At 39.2% G+C, this 20,156-nt stretch overlaps 1 protein-coding gene across 1 annotated transcript; it reads left to right on the top strand.

The window, feature by feature from the left end:
• Positions 1–9,611: 9,611 nt before the first annotated feature.
• LOC306902698 (2-hydroxyacyl-CoA lyase 2-like) lies at positions 9,612–17,657 on the top strand (the record flags this gene model as incomplete). Its single annotated transcript, XM_079471488.1, has 14 exons — positions 9,612–9,837; positions 9,924–10,051; positions 11,938–12,076; positions 12,247–12,358; positions 12,470–12,569; positions 12,787–12,884; positions 13,828–13,964; positions 14,085–14,219; positions 15,680–15,794; positions 15,919–16,088; positions 16,185–16,255; positions 16,401–16,472; positions 16,771–16,876; positions 17,331–17,657. Coding segments are annotated over 14 exons (1,788 nt in total), but the record flags the coding sequence as incomplete, so codon positions are not given.
• Positions 17,658–20,156: the final 2,499 nt, after the last annotated feature.

Genomic DNA, 20,156 nt, shown 5'->3' with positions numbered 1-20,156 from the left:
TCTTTTTCATTCAACGGTGTGCCTGAAGCTGAAGACCATGACTTTGCAGTTACAGTTATTGTGCATGCTTACTGTATGACGGAATCAGTGGATCATCAAATTGAAGTTTAGAAACATGTTAGTTTTAATCTAAGTATGACCGTAAAATATATTTATAAGAACCTCTGGAAATAAGTAGTCTGTATTTTTTCAATCTGAGACCTTTCTATATCACAGTTCTTTTCCTCAGGTTTGTGATTCACAGAATCATTTAGGTATTGTTATATAATTCATCAAGATGTTTTGATTGCAATAAAATCACGAAAGACTCATAAACATCATTGAGAACAGCATCTTATTTCACGCCTTCTGATATTCAGAAGCTTCTGGGGCTTGTGAGTGGGCTCCCAGTGGAGAAGATGATTCTGGTAAAGGTTGCTGGACAACCTGGTCTCCTTGGTCCGGCCTCAAGCTGAGTCTCTGGAGCATTTGAAGAAGCCGCTTTAGGACCAAAGGCCTTAACCAGGATCGCTTTAAAGCTGATTTAGGTCATAACCACCAAATGTGGATTTATAATCCCGCTTACTTTCTCCTTCCTCCATAGCATTACACTACTGCAAAGGTATTTTCATCTTCAAATAATGTCAAATTAAAAGATAAGATGGCCAAAACTGTGACTTGAGCACTAAAGGGCAAACCACTAAATGTTTCCATATGTTAACACTAGTATTGACAAGAACCAACGAAGCCCAAAAAATCAGAGACAAGTGTGTGAACGTTTCTTAGTTTTAATTAATAAGCACTCCATCTTCTTCACACTTGATCTTCATTTTCATCCTCCGCAGCACCTTCTGTAAAGCACACAAACAAAACACTTTAGCAGAGAGTTAATGCACACATAATACACCAACATAAGCTGAACTTCTGAGCTTTGTTTTGAGCATTGCTAAATGGACTGTAACGTCACTCGCATTGTTTTTTCAGCATAAAGACTTTTTTTAAAGCCACTACACCCAGTCTGACTGCTTTGAAAAGGCTTCGTACGCTCGATATCTGAAAGGTGCTGATGAGCCGCTTCCCGCAGATCAGCGATCACATCAGGAAAGCTCTTCTCAAGTTCCTGCAGCTTGTCCACAGACAAGGAAAAAAGTGTGCAGGAACTTAAGGCACGAAGTTGAGCAGGCTGCTGTCCTCCCAAGAGCAAACTGATCTCTGCAAAGACATAACAGAGAAATCCAAATAGAAAAAACATTCAATATATAAGCAAGAAACTTAACTACAAGCCAAATACGTCATAACACTTTTATAGAGTACGGCATTTCTCCATCAAATGATGAAAACAAGTAGATCTACAGTAAGTCAACATAAAAAGTAGACTGGCGGTACAGTATATACTGTATGTATATTTTCTTTTAAATATACCAATGGCACACTTAAAGGTTTTTCGGTCGTTTTCCAAGTTGTCCGAATTATGTCTGAATTCTTTCACACATACTACCAGCTTCCTGTCAAAAGTAGGAAGTTCTTGGTAAAAATGATATGATGTGTGTCTCTTTAAAGTTCAAACTGAATTAAAGCAAGTTTCTCATACACCACCTCCAAAGTACTCTCCAGACAAGAGCTCCTGCTGGAAAGACTTGATCTCCTCGTGTACCCGTCCACGCTCGATGAAGAACATCCTGTCAGCAGGACCGTTCCGTTGGATGATGATGTCGCCTGTCTGGAAGATTTCGCACTCCAGCTTCATCAGAACGGCCTCGATCAGCGTGACATCGCCACTAGCAAACAGCCATCCCTTCATCAAGTTTGGGCACATGACTTTCATAACATCCTACAGTACGAAACATGAATGTCTTTTAGCTTTGAGCTCATGAATATGCTAATTTGCTCCTACACATGAACAAAATAAACGTTTAGAAGGTATACACATTTACACTCTTTTGATCGGTCAGTGACAACATTTGACAAAATGGTATAACTGCACACGTCAGTTCATATTTAAAAAAATCTAACTTTCTCAATTTGACAAACCTTTTTTAGCGATTCTTGCAGGAGGCCAAGACAGCTCCTTTTCTGTTGCCATCTGTAGCCTGCAATGGCACGCTTGCGCAATGCCTTGGGCAGATGTTCGAAGTTTTTCAGCTACAGATGTAACATATCAAATATGCCATTATATTATCTGACGTACCTTCAGTTCATTTAATAAAAATGAGCAAATGTTACAAAAGAGCACCTCTTTTACGTTCGCATTGCTAGCTGCAAATGTTGCTATCTGCCATGCAACAAGTGCAATAAACATCGATCGGCCAATCACAGTACTTATGATGGCGGCCCATTGTTCTTCAATACCTACAAATCAGAGAAACACATCCATGCAAACGCCATTATTGCATCTTTTTACATCCTTTTTGAGTGCTGCTTGCTTTTACTAGGTTGTGGTAAGTTTTATTGTTAAGGATTTGGTCAAAGCCCTGAGTTCGTCTAAATGCAAGCATCGCTGAATTTAAGTATTTCGAATGCATGTTGGAAGTGTGACGTACGTGTCGGAGGGTCAGAAGTTCCACATAGTGTCCCGGTCATTTGGCAGAATGCACGAAAGAAAGAAGATGAGTACTTCTCTCCAATTGAGGCATTCTACGTAATGTGTCAAAAAAAGAATAAAACAGGCATTCAATTCACGTGACTTCTCACCATATTAAAAACCATGTACCATTTACCAGGAGGTGTTCTTGTGTGACCCAGCTATCAGGTGGAAATTCACCCAGCCCGGAGAGGAAAAACTGGATGCAGGCGTTCCAGTGCATAATAAGAAACAGCACCACTGCAACAAACAAGGTTCTAAAGAGTCTTCTCACTGCTACAAGCTGGATGTGTAAATCCTACAAGCACGTACGAAAACACCATGCAACCATTACAATCACTCTCCATACAACAACAAAAATGTCTACTTTTGTATGCAAGAAACTGGCTATTCCTTACTTCTTCAAGTTCCAAGAAAAACCTGGTGAGTTTCGGGACACGGAGCAGACGTATCATGCTCAGAATCCTCACAAACATGAGGATCCTCATGATCTTTGAGGCCATCAGCGAGCTCGTGTCAACGTGATAGTTTTCCTGAAACAAATCAAATATGGTTTTATAGTAAGACGTCGAATAGTTGATATCATCAATGTGACTGATATTAATAAGGCCGAATAAGCAAACTCACCAAAATTATGATGAAGACATCCGCCGGAAACGCAGCCAGCAGGTCTGGAACAAACCACGAGCTTAGATAGTCTTTCTTTATCAGCTGAGGATCAAGAACGAGCACCTAGACGGAACAAAAAAGTGCGGACTGAAAATCTGTTTTGAATATAAAAACATAGACAGGTGCAGCTAAGTAAGATAATCATATTTACGTTGTTGTCATCAGTTAAACTGGACTATTTCTAAAAATGTGTGATTGGCATTATTAAGGCGTTCATCAGTAATCTGGCTAATGCAAAGGTTTAGTTTTCATTTCGTTTCTTGTTTTTCACCCAGAACGCTGTTATGGCTGGTTTCCTACCTGACCATGTTCCTTGAAGAATCCCATTCGAAAGTTTATCAAGATGTCAAAACAGAACACTATGTCTGAGATGACATTTAAAGATAACCAAATCTTGTGTGAGCTTTTGTGGATATCCTCAGAAAAGGCCATGTCCAAAGGGATGGCAAACAAGTTGAAAGATGTAAGGATGATCATGAACAGCAGGTATACATTTCTGCGGAAAAAAAAAGGCTTTGAAACACAAAATCTATTGTATGTTGCTTGGTTAGCTAATTCACTCAAAGTCCCACCGCATTCAATAATGTGTCGTTGTGTCACTCATCTTTTAGCACTGAAATAGCATCTGTAAAAGTTTTTTTCCTGTGATTATGATTTATTCATGCCTTAAAAAGGCTGAAATGTAACATTTGTACTGTATACATAGATGCTTCATTTGACGTGTGAGCAGCGTGTGCTGGTGTTGCAGAAGCAGAGCTGAAACATCAGTGATGGTTATATACTGTATGTAGTATATGCACCATCCACATCTATGCCTCACATGAAGTTGTAAACAGAGGCAGTTTCAAACAGCATTTTTTAAACCGTCTTTGGTAAATATATGGAGAAAATACTCTACAATGGATTCAAGTATTGAAATTGCACACGGTTTATCTTAAAGCGTATATAAAAACACGATTATCGATTTATCGATTGTTCAAAAGAGGGAGTTTAACTCAAATTAAATTCCTTTATGATTTTGTTTTCACATTTTCCTTCATATGCAAAGATATTTCTAGTAACAAAAAGTCCAGGGCCCTTTTCCAGTGGAAGGAATGAATGCCTTTCATGATTTAACCTCCTCAAATAAGCATTAATACAAATGATTTGTACCCCGACCCCCAAAAACACAAGATTTTGGTTAAATGTGGTGGTGCATTATTAATAAAATGAGATTTTTCCGGTTACCTGGCCCGACTCCGCGGATGTATAATACAAGTCTCTTTGTCAGACGGTTCTCTGTATTTCAATGGCATCCTTCCTGTAAACAAGTTTCAGCGAAAGGTGAAAGACGATCTCTTCTGATGCTGGTCGTGAAGCGAAGTGTACAGTTGACCGTTGCCTCCGTTGTTTTTTAAATTGCATCGAGTGAATTTGAATGATGCAGATCATCGTCATATTCATGCCGCTCCACCAGCAGCGGCTCGCCCATAGAGGGCGCTGGGGTGCCGACCTCCCTGCCAGTTTTTTATTTGTATTTAAAAAAAAAAATCTTTTAATAATCTCTCATTTTGAAAAATAATCTGTGTTAATTACATGATATTAATGGTTTTAATCTAGAATGTGTTTAGAACTCTCCAGAATGATATTTGGATGTTGGTGTAGTAGTAGTAGCCAATAGGCTGTCTTCCCTGGGCTCCAGTTCGCTCAGCCCTACAGTGCTGGAATTTAAGCCAATGGTTCCCCGGTTGCTACGCAAAAAAGTTTATATTTCGCCAATCATCGTCGTGTAATTTTAAGGTTTAGGGGCTCTGAAAATATCGCCTGTAGTACCAAGATTAGTGATGGGCGATACCACATTTTTTTGATGCGATACGATACCGATATTTTTTCTTTAAATTTAAGCGATACTGATACCGATACCGATACTGCTATCATTTTTAAAGTGTATGAGAATTTTTCATTTTTATAATAGAATATAATTACAATTAAAGACAAATTACGACTTGTACTGGCCATTAATAACATATTTATTATAAAAGGTTAATTTAACAAAAAAATTAAATGTTTAAACCACATTCTTCCAAAAATTATGATGAAATAACGTAAATCCTAAAAACATTAACTGTGCATTTTTTCACTGTCATTTTAAACAGGCCATTTTTCTTGAACTGTTACACTTACTGTACAGAACTATTACTGAACTGTACTGAAGTTTCCTATTGCAAACTTTCATTTGTGTGCGCGCACAAACACACTTATTTTTATTTGCCTATTTGTACCAAGTGACAAGGGATTACACGTAATAGGTTAACTAATGACCAGCTCTTTGTACCTGGATACTTTTTGCCTCCCTGGAAAGTCTCCTGTAACGTCTTTTGTCGGACAGAGGAAGACTGGGCACGGGCAGCTTGGTTTCGTTCAACCTCTTTATAAGTTTGTAAATGTTTAAAAAGGTTGCTAGTATTATTGCTGTGTGCCACTTTTTTATCACATATATTGCATCGTGCAATATTGTAGAAAAATAGCACCACACCACGCTACTTTTCCTCTCTGCCATCGTGCCGCTCTGTTTAAAATGAATGCGTCGTCCACGTGACCACACAACTCGCGCTGCACCATCAAAATACACCCGCAGTGCATGCGGGTATGACATCAATTACGTATGGGTAAAGTCCACTACGTCATCGCGCTACAGACTGCACGCACGCACAGCCGGCTGGAAAGTTTTAACATTTTAAACACCGCCACCGATTGACATAAACACTGCACAGCTTTGATAACATTTAGTCATGCCTTAATTAAGATATCGATACTTTATATGAAATATCGATACCTAAACAGTAGCTTTCGAGTATCGATATATCGATACTATAGCATCGATGTGCACATCCCTAACCAAGATTAGAGCAGTGCACCACTTTTTACCTTTTACCTCAGAGCGGAGTGCGAGTGCAGTATGGCGGCGCCGGCGACGTTGAATATCAATAATGTAGTCGTGGGAGTTAATCTTGCCCCAAATTCAGTAAAATCTCTACACCTGTATCCATTCGAAAGAAGAACATTAGCGGAAAAACTAATTGTAAAAGAACTCGGACCAGACAAGCCAGAAGTGAATATAACGCAAAAGGCGCGAGAAAAGGAGAAAACCTACAAGAGAACCTTTCCCCGAGGTTGGTTCGATCGAAAGGTTTGGCTTACTAGCTGCGGTTACGCCAATGCAATCTTTTGCTTCCCTTGCTTACTGTTTAAAACAAGTGCTTGTGATAGCTGGTGGACACAGACAGGGGTGACAGACCTGAAACATATGTCAGAACGCATTAAGAAACATGAACGGGCAAGAGTGCATATGGACAACTCTGTGAAGCTAGCCATGCTAGGCCGAATTAGTATAGCCACACAGCTAGATGAGGGACACCGCATTGCCATAAGAAGGCACAACGAGGAGGTGGACAGGAATCGGCATATTTTGTCAAAGATCATTGATGCCGTGAAATGTTGTGGTGCCTTTGAACTTGCTTTGCGTGGTCACGATGAGAGTGACGCATCAGAAAACCCTGGCATTTTCCTGGGTCTAATTGATCTTATGGCCTCAATCGACCGTGAGTTGGAGGTGCACCTGGAGAACGCCACTGTTTTTAAAGGCACTTCGAAGACCGTGCAAAATGAACTGTTAGACTGCGCATGTTGTCAGTTCTCAGAGACCGCATTCTGGAAGAGGTGAAACAGTCGGACTATATTGCCATTCAGGCAGACGAGACAACCGACATCTGCACTCATTGTCAGCTTGTGTTTGTGCTACGGTACATAGATGGCCACAACAACATTCAAGAACGTTTTTTTGAGTTTATCGCGCTTCCAAATGCGACCGCTGATACGATTGCCACTGCATTATTGGAAAGGCTGAGCACCATCCTTCCTGCGGGACAAGAGAGAAAATTAATTGCCCAGGCCTATGATGGTGCCGCAGTGATGAGGGGTGCTACAGGTGGAGTGCAGCGTATAGTGCAAGACGTCTACGGGAGTGCATACTACGTTCACTGTTATGCGCATCAGTTGAACCTCATTATGCAGCAGGCAACATCCCACATCCCAAAGATCGGGCAGTTTTTTTCAGACATTGGGGGGTTTTCTACATTTTTTTCCAAGTCATTCAAACGAACGGCAGTGCTGGATGAAGTGGTGGCACACAGACTTCCAGGAGCTTCAACAACGCGATGGAACTTCCACAGTCGTGCTGTTAACACAGTTTACGAGCACAAAGATGAACTGGTTAAGTGCTTCCAAACCATTCGAGACAGAGGAGACTTTGATGCCATATCGAAGAGAGAGGCCGGGGGTTGTATGAGAATGTTGGAAGATGAGGTTTTCTGTTTCATCCTGGCGTTATTCCACAAAATCATGCCACATGTAGACATGCTGTTTAACCATCTGCAGAAGAGGAACATAGACTCTGTCTTCATCGCAGGGATCACCCAGAGGTTCACTCACAGCATACAGGTGATCAGGTAGGCTATGATTTTGCATATTGGCTAAAAACATGCTTATGCAGCCTAAAGAATAAAAACATAAATCCATATGGCTTAGCACAACAGAACCTATCATAAATATTACAATTTTGCCACCATGTTAGACTAGTGAATTTATTTGTGATGAATCTAGATAACATTGACTAGGCCCAACACAACAATAGCACATATTTTAATACAGGTTTATTAAAATTATGTTTATATCTCCAGCAAGTTGGTTTCTGATACAGTAATTTCAGGGTGGACAGTGACTTGTGAAACTTATTTTGGATCAGGGACTCCGTTCCTTCTCTAGTTGAGGATGAGGAGTATAGGGGACCCGTACAGGAACCACCCCCGAAGAGACGGAGGGCAATGGGAGAAGAAACGCAACAGCATCTGGCAATAGAGGTAAGCAGTAATAGAAATTCTGTTTCTGTATTCTATAGCCTATATGTATTTGTGTTTGTTTGCACATTTTTGTATTCTGAATTGTCGAATCTATCTACTTTTTTTTCACATTTGTGATTTTATTAATTAGTGCTATATGGTGTGTATGTGTGAGTGAGTGAGCGAGAGAGAGAGTGATAGAGACCGCCAATAAAGCGAGTGAGTGAGTGAGTGATAGAGACCGCCAATAGAGCGAGCGAGCGAGCGAGTGAGTGAGTGAGAGCTAGTGTCTGTATTGTAATTAATAAAACTTACTTGCTCATAACAAAATTGTAACTGCTATGAATATGCTGATTTTGTTGTATTGTTGAACTGAGAAATGTGAAAACTTAATGTTTTCTGTGCTTACTCTTCTACAATTATGTCTAATTTCATAGGTGTGTGATACCATTATGAGCCATGCCAAGGAGAGGTTTTCTTTCACCAATCATCTCATCAGTGCCACTCTGTTGCAAGGAGACTTGTTCCCACAACACAGCAGAAAGTTCCCAGATTCAGCACTAGGAACCACGGTGGAAGCCTATCCCATGTTGGACAAAGCCAGACTTAAAACAGAACTGTCCCTTATCTATGAAAATGAGGACTTCCAGGGTTGCAGTGGTGCACTGGCTCTCTTTCAGGTTGTAATGGAAAATAACCTTCAAGACACATTCACTGAAACTGTAAGTCTTCTCAAGATCCTCATCACCACCACACCAATGACAACAGCAGAATCAGAGAGGTGCTTCTCTACTTTAAAGAGGATCAAAACGTTCCTTAGGAACACTATGGCACAAGATCGCCTCAACGCTCTGGCTATGCTCTCTATAGAGAAGAAACTCACACGGGACATTCCAGATTTCAACACAAGGGTCATTGAGAGATTTGCCACTCAGAAAGATAGACGAGCAAAGTTCCTGTACAAATAAGAATTCTCCATCCCCTTCACTCACTCACCCCGTTCAATTAATATTGTCTTTTTAGACCATTGGTATTGACTGGTTTGAGTTCTTTTATTGGTATAGGCAAGGGACATGGACTAAAATGCACCAGAATGCAGGAAATCACATCTATGAAATTAAAAAATTTCTGGGGGAGGATCCCCCCAGATGCCCACACACACACACAAACAGCCCCACCTAAAATATTTTTCACCAGCCGCCACTGGTGACAGGTCTGCACGCGCAGCTCACTGCATCACAAGCCTTGCTGTCTTTGATCTCATGCGCCTATTTGACACTTAAGCATTCTTGTTTTATTGCCAAAAATGCAAGTTTTTACTGCAACATTGCATGTAAACACGTTCGTGCAGAACACCTGTTTTGGCAGATATCCATAAATCAGGACAGGGAAACACCACTCCCACAATCCGACAATGTGTCTATTATTCTATTCTCTTGAGGCGTATTCTCCTCCCCTCGCAGTGACAAAGATTGTTGCATTATACACCAGGGAATGTTATTCTAACTGTCAACGTCTGTGACACCCAGACAGAAAGTAAGAGTCCCCGGCATGGAGGAGAGAGCGTGGCGGAGGTCCTGCGGGCTCACGGGGTCAAATTCGTCTTTACGTTGGTGGGAGGACACATCTCGCCCATCCTGGTGGCCTGTGAGAAACTGGGCATCCGCATCGTCGACACGCGGCACGAGGCCACGGCTGTGTTTGCAGCCGATGCCGTGGCGAGACTTTCCGGTAAGAACAAATCTAAGAAAGCAAGAGGGTCCTTCGTGTTGCATGAGGATGTTAGATGGTGATAATCTAGTGTTTTGCCCCTGTAGGCACAGTGGGTGTGGCTGCAGTCACGGCCGGACCTGGACTGACCAACACTGTCACTGCGGTGAAGAACGCTCAGATGGCCGAATCTCCTCTGCTTCTTATCGGTGGTGCAGCTGCTACTCTACTGCAGGTCAGAAAGTTACTTCAAGGTGCACTTTACATACTCTCTGCTCAGCCTGGCGTGCTGGAACACCTCTGCCTTATCTGTTCCTCATATCGCTATTGGTGTGAGATTATATCAGGTAACTGTCCGTCACAGAGGTAACCCCCTGACCGCAACAGTGAGGCTCTGAAAGTAGAAATCATTTTATGAATTTAATTCTAAAACTTGAATATAACATTTCATGCGCAAGTTGTGAGTTTAATATTGAGTCTGTCAACAACTGTGTGTATAAGAATGCTTAACATGCTTTCTCTGCACTCATGAGATTGTGGTAGTGATGAAATTACAGGGTTTTATCTCCATGTATCTCTGACACAGTAAACTGGATGTGTATTCATCACCTCACCTCAAGGCTTATCTTAACTCTCCTGGTTCCTCCCGCCCAGTACAAGTGTACACACAGAGAGCAAATAAGTCAGCAATTACTTTTATATTATTATTGAACCGCTCTAACCGGGATCTTACGAAGCATGTTGAAGAGAAGAAACGCACTAGAAAGAAAATAACAAAGCAAATGATCTCATTTCAGTATGAACAGAAGAACAGGTGTACAGGGATGAAGCTTAAGGAACGGAGCTAAAGAAGAAACTTCAATGTTTGCTTCATTTTTTCTTAAGAATAAAATGACATGCTTTGTTTCTACTTGCCCGGTCAAGAGCTTACAGTATACTTATCTATCAAACCTTTCAGTGTAACAAGCACATCGCATTCTCATGTATATATTAACACGAAGTGTTGAGTGACATTAATGATCAATTATTGTGGAGGGATTCTTTCGCTCATAATTTAATATAGAGGAGTCTCTGACACCATTGTTTGCGCATAATATTTCCTTCTGGAAGACGTATGATGCCAAACAATAAGCTATTAAAAGTAAACTGTTAGCTAGCATTATGATGTTGTGAACACTTATTCTTGTATTATAAAGTCGTTACTTTATATTTGTCGGAATACTTGTGACATTCAATGTTTCGACTTGCTCTGAACAAGAATGTCATTATATCATCATCATTATATTCAAATGAAATTCCGCACTGCTAAAATAATTTATATTTTTGACGAAAAAGGGTTTAAGGATAAAATAAATAAGTCTATTTATCACAAAAATCTATTTATCACATATAAAAAGAGAATAGTTACTTTCACACTAAATGCTAATGATTTGTAAAAAAAAAAATTTCGGCCAATGGTCAATAATCTTTTTTACATATTTAAAGCACAATAAAATGTAAATGTTCCCCTAATTATTTTATATATTTTAATAAGTAAAATTCTGAATTTGTACATATTGTGTTACGCTGAATGACAATGTAACAGTATTTCAACCAAATTGTGACTTTATTGTCCAAGAAACTTTACGGTGTAAGTAAAAAGACATTTTACTTACATTTAATGTGCTTTCTATGGACACAAAATCACTTCATTATCAATTTATTTCAACCCATGTATAAAACATCTGTGAAGCTATTCTAACTTCTGATGATCTTTATGGCAAGAACATAAAACTCCTTTTTTTAAATAAAATTAGGATGTGGATATAAATATGTGAGTATTGTCCTCCTAAGAATGTTTTGTCAATCTGATCCCATAAATTCTCATTGGTGCTGAAAAGTTGCAGACATAGTATATCTTACTGTAAAATACATTTGATATGAACATTCTGTTGAGTCGTGTGTGTAACGTAGAAGAGATCCTAGCTTAAGACATTCATTGTTTATGTTAATACAGCGAACAGTAATATTTTAAGTGTGTGTCATATGTGATGGTTTTGTGATCTGTTATAAATATGAAAATCTACAATTTGTACAAGAATAACCCACCACTCTTCCTCTTGACATTTTTGTGTTTTTTAGGGTAGAGGAGCCCTGCAGGATATTGACCAGATGTCTCTCTTTAAACCCCTCTGTAAGTTCTGTGCTTCAGTGAGAACAGTGAGAGAAATCGTTCCTACTGTGAGAAAAGCATTGGCCGTGGCACAGTCTGGCACACCAGGTTATGCTGCGAATGACCATTTTTTCATTTAATCATTTATCATTTTTGTGAGTGATTGAAACATGTCACTTTTCAGACAAGTTAAGATATAGTGAATCACACTTTTTAGAGAGTACATGACCTGACTCTGTGTGCATAAGTACAGTTTGATGTGTATAACAATTTCACAGGCCCAGTGTTTATCGAGCTTCCCATAGACACGCTGTACCCTTTCCATGTGGTGGAAAAAGAGTTTGCCCCTAAAAACACTCCCAAAGGTCTTATGGGCAAAATCACTGCATGGTAAAACATTTCTCACTTTTTATTTCCTCCAATTTTCTTACGCTTTATTTCATTATTAAAGGAAAGGCAATCACTTTTACGTTGAAAGTGTTTTTGTTTGTTATCCGCCAGGTATCTTAAAAATCACTTATCTAACTTATTTGCTGGAGCTTGGGAAAACCGTGATCCCTCCCCACTTCCCGTTCACATCCCGCAGGCCACAGAGGATGAGGTGAGACCTGTCAATCATTTAATGGCCATTTGAGATGTATTATTAATTGCTTTTATGGTTGCGTCACATTAGATCTCATTTGATTCTCATCATCTTTAACATGAACCATAACAGGGCAGAATGAAACGATCTAGAAAGCTGTGACTTTTACTTCAGACATGGCAGATTAGATCTTATTTACATGACTCGGTATTCAAGTTGTTTCATTCATTTCCAGATTCAAAGATGTGTGGAACTGGTGAGCCGAGCCAAGAAACCCGTCATACTGTTGGGCAGCCAAGCAACCTTGCCGCCTACACCTGCAGATGATGTCAGGTCATTTAGCCATTCTGTCTTTACCCAGTTTGTGTCATACTCGTTCATGGAGTAGTTCATCAATCCCCTTCTGGATATTAAACCTATTGTCTTTGTGGTGCCAGTCTAGATATTTAAAGACACCCCTCTTTCATTAAACAGTAAACATTAAACATTTAATATTGACATATACTGGTTGACACCTTTACATTTTTTTAAATCATATCGTGAAAAAACCCGTTCTGCTACTTTAGACCTGCTTACTATTTATTTTTCTTTGCAATAAAGGGCATTAGAAGTATAAAATAACACTCAAAAAAATTTTTCTCAAAAAATTATATTCTCATGTGGTTCAAAACTTCTGGTTCATTTTTATGTGGAAAAGAAAATATGTTGAGAAATCATTTTGGGGCCAAGTCAATGGGGCGGTGTTGTTTGGCTACCAACAAATATCTTCTTTTGTATTCTGCAGAACAAATATTTATTTTTCTTACAAAAAAAGAGTTTAAATCTTGGTGTGAACTATCCCTTTAGGTCCGTAGTTCTCAAACGTTTTCCTTGTTGTACAGTGCATTTTCGACCCTCCCCAAAATAAAGTCGCATAATCCTAAACTAGAATTTTAAGAAACCAAAAACATATTCAGTTATACAATGCTGAAACATAAATAATTTTGGTTATTTTTCTAGTGTTTGATTGCGTGAAAAGTATGATACAAATTCCGTGTCCCCCTGGATCAATCTTGGGGCCCCCAGTTCGAGAACCACTGCTTTAGGTCCAAAGGGTTTTTATGCTCCATATGCAACCAACACAGTTACTGTATGTATTGAATAAATTGATCATATAGAATAATGCTTTAGTTGTGTAAGCATGAGCCAAAAACGGCAACAATTATTGATTTATAGCACCCGGACATGTAACTCATGGTTGAAGTTTGAACTCTCTTTTTGGATGTGTGTCTTACAGAAAGGCCCTAGAGTCTTTAGGCATTCCTTGCTTCCTGGGTGGGATGTCTCGGGGCATGCTGGGAAAGAACAGTCTACTGCACATCAGACAGAACAGGAGAGATGCCTTGAAAGATGCTGATCTTGTGCTGCTGGCGGGTGAGTAACAGCGCCATCTAGTGTCTTTTTATTTTCTATGGTTTTATACTGTTCGGAATGCTTAGAAAACTAAGCTATTCTTTTTCTAGATGTCAATACATGATTTGTTTTGGTTTGTAGGCACAGTGTGTGACTTCAGATTGGGTTATGGAAGGGTGCTGAACCGACGGAGTAAAATCATTGCAGTTAACAGAGACAGAAGTCAGCTATTGAAGAACTCGGACATGTTCTGGAAACCAACAGTGGCCATTCAAGGTGAAGAAGTGCAGTTTAATTTCTTTCCTGAATACATAATGTATAATACATTAATGAAAATAAAATTCTCTGTACTATAGTATTAACTATAGTATCTAACTAGTTTTAATTCATTAACTGTAATAGGCCTATACTTAATTGAACACCCTATACCGGAGTATCTTGACATGATCAAGATGTTTTTCAGAAAAAGGATATTGTTGCATGTATGTTCTTTGACCTGTGATGTCATATTACTAACCATGGAAATTATTTACTTGAATGTTGTTGTACCGTACAGTTCAACTACGTGTAAAATCGCTTTAAAAGAGAAGTCTGGGTCACAGTTATTTACCATTTTTGTTATTTAGTAATTTATTGTTGAGTCTTCCGTAGCACCTGTGACATTATAGGATTGCATAGTGTCCAGCAGTTGTACACTCAAGGAATACAGCAGCACTGACATTTGACTTTCTTCTATACTGTATTTGGATACAAAAGTATGAATTCGTTTTTTTCTTGTTTTCTGCTTGCAGATTATCACATCGTAGCTGATGGCTATGGGGGCAAGGGTTACCTGGTTGGGCGACAGGATGAGTCACAACTTGATGACATCATTAAAAAGGCACAGAAGGAAAGAAGAGAGCGAAAAGCCATTCTGTTAAAACCAACAGTGGCCATTCAAGGTGAAGAAGTGCAGTTTAATTTCTTTCCTGAATACATAATGTATAATACATTAATGAAAATAAAATTCTCTGTACTATAGTATTAACTATAGTATCTAACTAGTTTTAATTCATTAACTGTAATAGGCCTATACTTAATTGAACACCCTATACCGGAGTATCTTGACATTTTACTACAGTTTACTATAGTAAATATTATAGTATACTCTACTACAGTATTTTATCATTTGGGCACATCATTTACATTACACACTTACAATCTTGTGATCAATGTTTTGTAAAGAGACTGTACTTTATTGTGTATATTTATATGTATATAAAATATGTGGTCTTAAAGCACATGGGACATCTTTTGGGACCTTTTGAAGTTTAAAAAGCTCTGCACTAAATAAACTAGAATCAAAATCCATCTGTAGTGGACATGAAATGGTAAATGCGTCACATGATTTGGGAGGGGTCGTGAGATATGTAGGAAGTGGTTATCGGGCACCTGCTCACCTGTTGTGGGTCAGGAGGGGGTGAATGGGGAGTAAGTGTACTCTTTGTTGACCAGCAATTTATTTTTGCAACATGTTTGTGGAGTAATAATTGGAGTATTGGAAAGCTTTCTGTTTTTTGTATGTATGATGTCCTTTTTGATGCGTCACAAATACAGCACTCCCAGTTTAGCCGCTCAGCGGATTACAGCTACATCATATTTGTATAACTTAAGTTATAACCTGTGTATACATACAGTACATATACACTACTAAAAAAGGGGTTCTACACTGACAATTTATTTTCCAAATGTTTCAGGCGATGCTGGCTCTTTCCTCCTGCGTCTCTCTAAAGCCCTCAAGGGACACAGATGCCCAGAGGAATGGCCTCAAAGTCTGAAAGAAGGAGATTACGTCAAAGAGAAAACTAAGAGGTGAACTTTCCCCACCTTTTCTATTCTTGCTTGCATGTCAGCTTTGTCTCAGGAGACTGAATGTGTAAACCTATGACCTATAACTCCCTTTAGTTTCATCTCGCTGCCTATTTGTTTATCTCAGAGCCAAAGCAGATGAGAAGACAGAGATGCATCTGAATCCTCTGAATGTTCTGCACCGGGTGGATGAGCTTTTGAATGAGGACAGCATCATAGTGGCCGCCGGGGGAGATTTTGTCGGCAGTGCTGCTTATATCATGAGGCCGCGGGGCCCGCTGCGCTGGCTAGACCCAGGTTAGCAGGACTATCGATATTTTTTGACCTGTTTGTGAACATCTAAAGCACCGTTTTGAAGGAATTGATGATTCTGTTTTCTGCTATTCACTCCAGGAGCTTTTGGGACTCTGGGTGTTGGAGGAGGTTTTGCTCTGGGGGCCAAGCTCTGTCGACCTGACTCTGAGGTAAGACTGTAAAGAAGTTAAATTGTATTGAATGCTTTGATATTGATCTCTGTTTGACCAGAGGACCTAGCTGACCTGACTGTAGTGACATTTGCCCCAGTTATTGAAACAGCTTTTCCCACGTGGTGCGATGTGTGTGTTACAGGTTTGGATCATTTACGGTGATGGTTCCCTTGGATACAGTGTAGCTGAATTTGATACCTTTACACGCCACAAGGTGGGGAAAACACGGCCAAACCTCACATATAAATCCCTTTTATGTACTGGGGACAAAGTAGTTTACATATCTATTTAAAAGACAGGACAGGGCGTAATAGGGTTTTGGATTACATTTGATTTATTTACAAATGAATTAAAAAATCATAACATTTTTAACCCTTTCCATATGCGATCAACAGCAGATGAAGCATGTTATGTGATTGTCCCCATAGACTTATATTGTAAGTGCATAATGCATAAATGCAGTATATAAGCCAGAACGATTGTAAATGAGCTGTTTTTTCACGTCATGTCAGACACCGGTGATCGCTCTGGTCGGAAATGATGCCTGCTGGAGTCAGATCTCCAGAGAACAAGTGCCTTTGCTCGGGAGCAATGTAGCCTGTGGTCTCGCCTTCACAGGTGAGATGGTTTACTCTAATAATATTTTCAAAATGTTGTCATAAATGTAGGATTTAGCACGAGTTTGAAGTTTACAGTACACCTCCCGAGTCTTCAAAAAAATATGTGGATCAAGATGTTTTTCAGAAAAAGGATATTGTTGCATGTATGTTCTTTGACCTGTGATGTCATATTACTAACCAGGGAAATTATTTACTTGAATGTTGTTGTACCGTACAGTTCAACTACGTGTAAAATCGCTTTAAAAGAGAAGTCTGGGTCACAGTTATTTACCATTTTTGTTATTTAGTAATTTATTGTTGAGTCTTCCGTAGCACCTGTGACATTATAGGATTGCATAGTGTCCAGCAGTTGTACACTCAAGGAATACAGCAGCACTGACATTTGACTTTCTTCTATACTGTATTTGGATACAAAAGTATGAATTCGTTTTTTTCTTGTTTTCTGCTTGCAGATTATCACATCGTAGCTGATGGCTATGGGGGCAAGGGTTACCTGGTTGGGCGGCAGGATGAGTCACAACTTGATGACATCATTAAAAAGGCACAGAAGGAAAGAAGAGAGCGAAAAGCCATTCTGTTAAACGTTCTGATTGGGAAAACCAACTTCAGGGAGGGCTCTATCTCCGTCTAAACAGCGACACTGTGCACGATCCTGCCTAGAAACCCAAAGTTCTCTTTTATGTTTTACATTTCAATTTTATGTTTTAATTTTAAAGCCTAATTAATTTATATGCGGTGCACATTTCAGTACATTTACAGACTGACTTGTTAAAACAAAAAGAAGTTAAGTTATTGGAATGGAAGCAGAGTATCAAATGTGTGCAACAACATACCAGATTGCAGCGGTGTTGTAACTAGGACAGTTTTTAAAGTTAAATTGGGTGAAACTCAGAAAAAGGACATGTTGTGGTCATCTTTCTCTCCACCAGAAATAAGACAATATTTCGCTCAAAGAGAGCTGATGTTTAATACATTTTTACATTGTGACATTATTTTATAAGTAAGCACATACATTTACCCAATGTCTCAGTGTTGTATTGGGGAAATAAGGCTTATTTTTTTCTTGTAATACTTAATTTGACAAGTACCATGTTGTAGAATTTGTTGTACTGGCTTTAATTTATGCTTATTTTATTTATATTACGTACTGTATTACAGTATGAGAATCACCATTTAGAATAATGAGAATTATTGAAACCTCCTATACAGGACCCATAACAATGAATTTTTTTGATTAATGTACTTAAAGTAGGTCACAATGTCACAATCGCAAAAATTATTTATTTAAGAAAAATATAAGTTGTATACGGTGGCCTGGACATGTTTTTTTTCTTGAAGTTCACCCATTTCCTTAAGGAGCAGCAGTGCCTTAGTGTGTCGCTTTGGAAGATCAGAAATGTTGTGGTCCTTTCAATATTTATTTCATGTTTTCCAAGCACATTAATATATGACAATGAAGGACTGATCTGTGTGTTAGTGTGGCTGCTTGTGTGATATATGCAATAGTGTTGAATCTTTTTCATTCAACGGTGTGCCTGAAGCTGAAGACCATGACTTTGCAGTTACAGTTATTGTGCATGCTTACTGTATGACGGAATCAGTGGATCATCAAATTGAAGTTTAGAAACATGTTAGTTTTAATCTAAGTATGACCGTAAAATATATTTATAAGAACCTCTGGAAATAAGTAGTCTGTATTTTTTCAATCTGAGACCTTTCTATATCACAGTTCTTTTCCTCAGGTTTGTGATTCACAGAATCATTTAGGTATTGTTATATAATTCATCAAGATGTTTTGATTGCAATAAAATCACGAAAGACTCATAAACATCATTGAGAACAGCATCTTATTTCACGCCTTCTGATATTCAGAAGCTTCTGGGGCTTGTGAGTGGGCTCCCAGTGGAGAAGATGATTCTGGTAAAGGTTGCTGGACAACCTGGTCTCCTTGGTCCGGCCTCAAGCTGAGTCTCTGGAGCATTTGAAGAAGCCGCTTTAGGACCAAAGGCCTTAACCAGGATCGCTTTAAAGCTGATTTAGGTCATAACCACCAAATGTGGATTTATAATCCCGCTTACTTTCTCCTTCCTCCATAGCATTACACTACTGCAAAGGTATTTTCATCTTCAAATAATGTCAAATTAAAAGATAAGATGGCCAAAACTGTGACTTGAGCACTAAAGGGCAAACCACTAAATGTTTCCATATGTTAACACTAGTATTGACAAGAACCAACGAAGCCCAAAAAATCAGAGACAAGTGTGTGAACGTTTCTTAGTTTTAATTAATAAGCACTCCATCTTCTTCACACTTGATCTTCATTTTCATCCTCCGCAGCACCTTCTGTAAAGCACACAAACAAAACACTTTAGCAGAGAGTTAATGCACACATAATACACCAACATAAGCTGAACTTCTGAGCTTTGTTTTGAGCATTGCTAAATGGACTGTAACGTCACTCGCATTGTTTTTTCAGCATAAAGACTTTTTTTAAAGCCACTACACCCAGTCTGACTGCTTTGAAAAGGCTTCGTACGCTCGATATCTGAAAGGTGCTGATGAGCCGCTTCCCGCAGATCAGCGATCACATCAGGAAAGCTCTTCTCAAGTTCCTGCAGCTTGTCCACAGACAAGGAAAAAAGTGTGCAGGAACTTAAGGCACGAAGTTGAGCAGGCTGCTGTCCTCCCAAGAGCAAACTGATCTCTGCAAAGACATAACAGAGAAATCCAAATAGAAAAAACATTCAATATATAAGCAAGAAACTTAACTACAAGCCAAATACGTCATAACACTTTTATAGAGTACGGCATTTCTCCATCAAATGATGAAAACAAGTAGATCTACAGTAAGTCAACATAAAAAGTAGACTGGCGGTACAGTATATACTGTATGTATATTTTCTTTTAAATATACCAATGGCACACTTAAAGGTTTTTCGGTCGTTTTCCAAGTTGTCCGAATTATGTCTGAATTCTTTCACACATACTACCAGCTTCCTGTCAAAAGTAGGAAGTTCTTGGTAAAAATGATATGATGTGTGTCTCTGTAAAGTTCAAACTGAATTAAAGCAAGTTTCTCATACACCACCTCCAAAGTACTCTCCAGACAAGAGCTCCTGCTGGAAAGACTTGATCTCCTCGTGTACCCGTCCACGCTCGATGAAGAACATCCTGTCAGCAGGACCGTTCCGTTGGATGATGATGTCGCCTGTCTGGAAGATTTCGCACTCCAGCTTCATCAGAACGGCCTCGATCAGCGTGACATCGCCACTAGCAAA

The sequence above is a fragment of the Barbatula barbatula genome (assembly GCF_947034865.1).
Source record: "Barbatula barbatula genome assembly, chromosome: 2".
NCBI classification, from domain to species: domain Eukaryota; kingdom Metazoa; phylum Chordata; class Actinopteri; order Cypriniformes; family Nemacheilidae; genus Barbatula; species Barbatula barbatula.
Note: the sequence above shows the minus strand (reverse complement) of the source record. Positions and strands in the feature narration are given on the sequence as shown.